Source organism: Pyxicephalus adspersus, chromosome 2, assembly GCF_032062135.1.
Source record: "Pyxicephalus adspersus chromosome 2, UCB_Pads_2.0, whole genome shotgun sequence".
In the NCBI taxonomy this organism is placed as follows: domain Eukaryota; kingdom Metazoa; phylum Chordata; class Amphibia; order Anura; family Pyxicephalidae; genus Pyxicephalus; species Pyxicephalus adspersus.
In genome coordinates this window covers 108,552,983-108,560,227 of record NC_092859.1, presented here as the reverse complement: position 1 = coordinate 108,560,227, position 7,245 = coordinate 108,552,983, and the positions used below count along the sequence as shown (strand labels likewise).

Below are 7,245 nucleotides of genomic sequence, written 5' to 3'. Positions count from 1 at the left end.
ACGATGATCGATGGAGGACGACGCTGGATGAGCACAGGGGGACCAGGTAAGTATGGATGTACAAAATCTCGGGCTTAACCATCCTTGCAGTTTTTTTTTGCCCGAGCGAAGGTCGGGCTTAACTGCAAGGTGGTTAACAGGATAAAAAACATCAACACATCCTAGAAGGAAGAAATAAATAATCTAAAATTCTATGTAAATGAAAACAAATCTCAGGCCCAATCAGGTTACTCTAGTTCCTAATCTACATTCTTTGACAACGCTATGCAAAGTCACTTGACAAGGCCTTTACTAAGAACTCCAGTAAAAGATGTAGGAAATAAGGATATTGATTGACAAATGTAAACATTTTGCCTCAAGTTTTGAGTGCTCAGTCATATGTACAATTCTAAAACCTACCTACATAAAAAACAGAAGTACAACAAAGCCAAATTACAATGTGCCAGAAGCAATGTATTGGTTCAATGACCAGGAAAAGAAAATAAATCAAGGGGGTATTTTCAGAATGCTGGCAATAAAAGTAAAAACTAAAACTTTATTATAGAAATAAAATACACCTACCTAAAACAAACTAGAAGCATGATCACAGAGTTGATAAAATAGGCTGTCGCTTTATACTGCTTACTTTTACATTCTGCCTTTAGAAATGACAGTGTTTTTGTTACTACTGAAGGGTGAAGCCCATGTAAGCGATCTCTTTATTCTTAGAAAGCAATGGCCATGGTCTGAGTAAGCCATGAGCAGACCAAAGACTAGTCACAGAACGATAATGACTGCCCATCCACAGCATGTAGCAGTTGGATGAAAGAGTAGTGCAGTGGTCGTCAAGAAGGCAAAGTATACGGCAAGAGAAGTACTTGCCTATGTTTCCCCAGAACCTAAACAAGCATTTAACAAGTGCAGTGTGGGGGCAGCACTAAAGCAAAAGGTCTCTTTCTTTTTTATGGAGTTTAGCTTTAAACTGATTGCCATAAAGAATGTGGGGAGCTTCTTTGCCCTTTGCCAGAAAAATGGTATTGTTTGTGTAAAAAATATAGCATTTTTTCAAGTCAACTGTCTATCCCCCCCATCTTTATTAATAGGCTGCCCGATCTTTATTTAAACAGTGCTTACAGACTTATAGATAAAAAGGGATATACTAGGACAAATGGCACATAAAATTCACATGAAGCATATATTCTGCTAACCAAAAGAAAATGTAGCCTCATGAAACAATGTGCTGAGCAGGGATAAATTCCAAATGGAGTTGTTTGTTCACAGTAAGGCTACGTACACACATCAGATGATTCTTTTCTGATAATTGTGTACAGCCCTCATTGTTCATGGATCCGTCCTGGCGGATCTACAGATGATGAATGATTGTAATGAGAGTGAAGGGGAGAGAACACAGTGGGGCACCACTCCGTCATTCTTCCCCTCCTCTCTCCATAGAGCAGAATGGTGCTGTATGTATAGCACTCATTCATGCATCATTCAGTCTTTTGTCTTTGGAAGGGATCTTTCACGATTCACAATTATTGCACGTGTGTACACAGCCTTACAGTAGAAACATTGGACACAAACCAAACACAGAAATTTAGGAAAAGCACTTCATACCAACTGTGAAGAATAGTGATTGGAAGGTTTTAGTGTAAGTTAAAACAGAAATTAATCTTTTATCACAATATTGATCCAAAGAACACCAGCAAATAAATGACTGAAAAGGCTATATGTCCTTGTCGTGTATATGTATATTATTTATATCTCCATATCCCTGTAGATATAGTATGAATGAAGATCTGATGTCTGCCTCTTTATATATGTTTGAAAAGTCAAAACGTACCATGGGGTGTACATAATTTTGCACATGGCTGCTTTTCAAACCGTTATGATTTGAATCAAGTATATATAAATATGAAAGAATTTAGGTGAGTTATACTTTATACATTATAATCTATCTTTAGGATAGCAAAAACGTCAACCAATTACACTGTGATTTAAATAAATTGCAAGTTTACAAAACATAGCAAATGTGTACAAAATGCAACAGTTGTATCTTAACATGAACAAAACGCAATGAAATGCTGTGTGATTGGACGCTATGGTAACAATATTCTGTGAATCGCGACTGTCTTTTATCTTCATTCTGGAAAAAAGCAGCAGTGCAAAACAAGAAACAATCTGACATAGATATGTACATAAAACTGAATATTGCCATCAATAGAATACTATAAAGAATACACGTTTACAATGCAGCAAATGTCCAAGCTAAGGATAGCAGGCAGGCTACAGTGCTGAATATGAATAAAGAGTTACATAAAGTTGGAGCTAGGAATATTTGTGATTTCATGCCATGTAGAACTTAAATGCTGGAATAAACATGCAGAATCAAAAGCTCTTTTCAGATGCTGGCAAACCCGCCATGCAAATAAACAGAAGTCAGTTCAGCAGACGTAATCACTTTGGCAGACTTCCTCTGAAATGCATATTACTCTATGCTTTAATTAAACAGAAAAACACATACAAATGGATGGCCTCCTAAACACAGCTACACTGAGGTCCTTATTAAAAATAGTTATTTCACATTTAACAATACCATTGCATACAGCACTCTTATTGTTATAGGAAAACCTAAAAAAATGCAGTTTCCAAACAAACACAAAACTCCACTTGTCTTCTAGATGTCATTATCCCCACGCAGTGCTCTGAGCAAACTCTGTGACCATGCTCCTTTGTCAATAGACAGACACATCACAGACAGCACAAGACAATCACTATGTAGAAGGAGGATAATCTGCTTTTGTGAGATGCAAAACAGCAACACCACACCACAACACACAGGACCATTAGTGAGATGAGTGCAGTCTAATGTAACAATATTCTACCTTATTTATTGCAAAGATTTGGGTCACCACCAACCTTCCCCCAAGTCCTGAAAGAGAAGTACATTTTACAGGACACATTATGGGTAAAGATGCAGATAACGATACCCTTTCTATGCACATACAGCAAGCACAATACCAAAATAAAAATGCAGCACCATTGCAGTGAAATTTAAGAAGACTGCAATTGAATGTCCTACAGAACAAATTAGAGGTCAGCAATAACAATTGTATTTAACTCCTGACACCATAAGGACAATATTAATAATATTATTACCATTCCTGACACAATAAGAACAATATTATTATACAATATTTTCATAGCGCCAACATATTACGCAGCGCTGTACAATAAATAGGGGTTGCAAATCACAGACAGATACAGACAGTGACACAGGAGGAGAAGAGGACCCTGCCCCGAAGAGCTTACAATCTAGGGGGTATATAAAGTATTGCACACGATCATCTTATTAGGATTGCAGCTATGTAAAACAAAATGTAAGACCCCCCTCTATCCAATATCCTCCTATTTATCAGCCAACCTCCCCATTTTTCTCTGTTTACTTACCTTCCACCAGAAGCTGGGATCCTATTTCTTGCCCTGGTGATGTCAGCATAAAGAGTCCCATTACCATCAGCCTACTACAACCAGGAGGAGAGATGCCCGGTGTCACATAGCCTCCTTTAGTCCCTATTTATTGTACAGCGCTGTATAATATGTTGGCGCTATATAAATCCTGCTTAATAACAATAATAGAAATAATCGCCTAGTTCAGGCAGATACATGTCATGTTCGGATTGATGGGGATGAGGGTAAAGTTATCAGTGGTAACAACCCTCCTATGACAAGATGCCACTGCATGGGGTGACAACATTGCAGTGATTTGTGTTGTCACACTGAACAGGTTCACAGGCATATGACCCCGTTACTACCCAGAAGTGGCAGTCATTTCAACAGAGGCAACATTATTTTTTGGGCATGGAGGTTTTCATACTGATATTTAATTATCGGGTACAGTTACATTTGGATACTCAACATTCTGACAATGCTGTAGAGACAAAGCAAAGCAAACACCACTCTGCATTTTTCTCTGCCAGTAAAACGAGCAAAAACTTCCTTTCTGCAGGGCAATGAAACCATAAAGCAATGTAAACTTCCATCCAGTGCAGATTCTTAAAACATTTGTTTCTTATCCAACCAACCCCATTATAGCAATACAAAGTTTACAAACTGATCCACAATTCTGGACAAATACCGGGAATATTTTTTCCAATTGTATTTGGAGGAAAGCAATATTTTGCACATTGATGTCAGCACATTGGATCCCTCTTATCACATGTGATTGATGGGAAATCCCCAATCCCCCCAGATTAGCATAAAGAGAAGAATGATCAGATCTCCATAGAAGACATGGCTGAGCTGGGTTCAGGGGGATTATGAGAAGAGCAGACATCACTGACAGGAGGATCCAACTGGGTGCAATCATTCAGCATCTCCAAGTCAGGGCAGAGTACTCATCACCATGGCAACCCAATTATCACTAACCTGACTATCCCCATTCACACAACACAGGAGGGCACCAGGTACAGGTGACACCAGCCGGCTCCTCAGAATTCCTGGCTACTCAACCCTCCCCCCCTCATAATATACAGTGGGGAGGAAGTGGGGGGTCCGACCCATTACCCGTCCCCCCACCAGAAGACATGTTCCCTACTTTCCCCTGTCACTTACTCATGATTCGAGCTCTCCCAGACTTCGGGTCGCTGGCGAGTCTCCCTCCTGCTCAGCTTCGTGAGGTTCCCGGTTTCCCGGGTACTCTCCTTCCCCGGCCGGACATGCCCGCTGTCTCCCCACTGTCTTCCGGTCCACCCGCCTTACTGCTGGGGGCCAACTTCCGCATCGCACGGAGAACACTGGCCTTCCCGGATACGTCACTGTCCCCGCCCACTAGTGTGTGGCTCCTCCCATCAGTCTGAATATGGGGCCAGGTGTGGAGCTGGAGGCGGGGCTAAGGCAGCCGTGATTTGGTCTGTGACGTCAGAAGCACCAAACGTCACAGCTGTGCTCTCTCTGGAATGCTGAAGTGCGGGAGTTGAGTCATTGTGTCACTGGGCTGACAACAAATATGAAAGCAATGAGGCAATAAATGCCTGGGTGTAAGAAGAATTTGTATAATCCCCAGTGTGTTCATTATGTGAGGTGTGGGAAGTCATAAGAAAACATTATTCATCACAATAACACGCCACTTGTTTATTAGATTCCGTCATGAAGAGCTGGGTTCATGTATGAAGGCTCTGTGTGAGAGTCATAACAGGTTCTCTTCATTTACCTGTCTGCTGGCAGTCCATGTTTCCACACGTGCTAACATTTACATTTTTTAGGTACAAAGCTGGAGATCACACAGGTATTTTCAATTAAAAAAAATACACCCAAATACATTAATAATACAGCATTATAGCCTCATGCTGTAAAATATAAAAGCTGGTACTGCTATGTAAACATGTCAAATATGTAGAGTCCAAAAGAAGACAATGTTTTAGAAACCAATAGCACTTCCACATAGATGAGCGTTGTACTGCGCCCTGCCATGTGGTGGAGTCATTTTACCAGAACACATGAAAAGAGCATTCACATGGTTTTGTTTATATCCACATGACATTACAATCGGGTGTAGTTGTAAAAAAAGATGAGGGGGCACGGTACTATCCATGTTGAGCGCGCAGGCGCATCATTGTTATGTAAATGTGCCCGCCCCACTACACCCCTGCCTATGTATCACTCAAAGGGGAAGTAACCTCCACCAAAGTGACATCATCATACCGGAACCTATCCCACTCTCCTGTCGCAGGGCTGAGCCAGCAATAGGAGAGTGGGCAGGTTGTGTTCAGAGAGATAACGTTCACCACCCTGAGCCTGCAATTCCATACGAGGGACATGGTCTGCGGTTCTGGCCCATGCACCCCCAGCTGGGCCCTTCTCCTGACCCCGGGGGGGCTGACTGGCCAGATCTGTGGACCACCAAAGAATTCTTTGCAAAATAAGAGTGGGCACGCATGCCCATTCCCTAAAAAAGTGAGGGCACGGTGTTCCTACCCGTGCCTGCCCCACTACACCCCTGTAGGTAAGTTTAATAGCATGCGGTGTATCTTTAAGGGTGCATGTGAGCTTGTCATTTACCATTACCCAATTTCGTTTTGCCGTTTCTGGAGCTAGTGGATGGTGAATGGATGGTGATTTACAAACCCTTAGCAAAGCAATCCTGGCCACCAGCAGCACTAGAATACACTCAGCTAATATTCCTGCACAACTGGGCAAGACCACCACATATGCTCCATGTCCCCCACACTCCCGGGAGATCAGAAGAACCACCAAGCAATTCTGGTAAGGACAAGGTACCAGCATAACAAGATTTTGTAATTCAATTCAATCAGACCTTCATTAACAAATACATTAGAAATGTTACGGGTCACCATGGCCAACTCCCATGATTGATGCAAATACTTTTCCCCAATCTTCATATATGGGAACTTGGAGGAGGAGGCTGACAATGCAGATTAGAGAATCGAGATCTGCCCCCATACAAGTGTAGCCCTGTTAGGGGGGGTCATGTAAATGATCCTCACAAACCAGGCTATGGCGCTAACCTGTAGATAACAGAAAGGATCCCTGGCCTTTGAGTGAGAATACCAATAAAGTTGGCAGTGCCTCCACCCAGGACAAGGTCTCTGTTAGCAGAGGGGGCTCCCTTCCTGGGACATTAACCAGAATTAATAACAGTAATATAAAACAGCACCTAAGGAACCCCAACACCCAACATACAACATTAGCCATTGCAGCTAAATGAACACACATGTTGGAGAATTTGTAAGCTTTATATCTCAAAACAGTAATAACAATATTTATATCCATAAACATCAAGCATAAACATAGCAGAGTCCTGAGGAGAATTGTGCACAGATATACCCGGGTATATATACAGTCTATAACCACAAATACCTTCAGTTATGATCAGTGTCAGGATGAGTTGCAGAGGCCTCTGGAGTTGCCAACCAGCAATTGGACTGTGTATGTTGTGATCCTGGATTGCAGGGATGCAGGCAAAGTCTCTGGAGTTCAGGGACAATCTATCTGCACTACCACTTAGACCCTAGCAATCACACCAATCTGCCAATGCAACCGGACCTCTGCTACCTTTGGGCCATCGGATGCCTAACCTATGCTAGATGTAACTAGACAGAGGAAGCAGATCAGCAAAGATAACTGAAAGGGCAAAGGAAATATATATTTCTATATGTAGCTGATACACTGACAGTAGGGATTTCCCAAAGTGATCTCTGATAACAGATATCACATATACCCCATTAATACAGAGGGTAATAATAT

At 41.8% G+C, this 7,245-nt stretch overlaps 1 protein-coding gene across 1 annotated transcript in view; it reads right to left on the bottom strand.

Annotated features, from left to right (window-relative positions):
• USP6NL (USP6 N-terminal like) overlaps positions 1-4,780 on the bottom strand; it is a 92,305-nt gene extending 87,525 nt beyond the window's left edge. Inside the window, exon 1 of the mRNA XM_072401790.1 lies at positions 4,594-4,780. Within this exon, the coding sequence (XP_072257891.1) occupies positions 4,594-4,597 (4 nt within the window). The 5' untranslated portion in view covers positions 4,598-4,780. The remainder of the gene's footprint in view (positions 1-4,593) is intronic.
• Between the last annotated feature and the right edge of the window lie 2,465 nt (positions 4,781-7,245).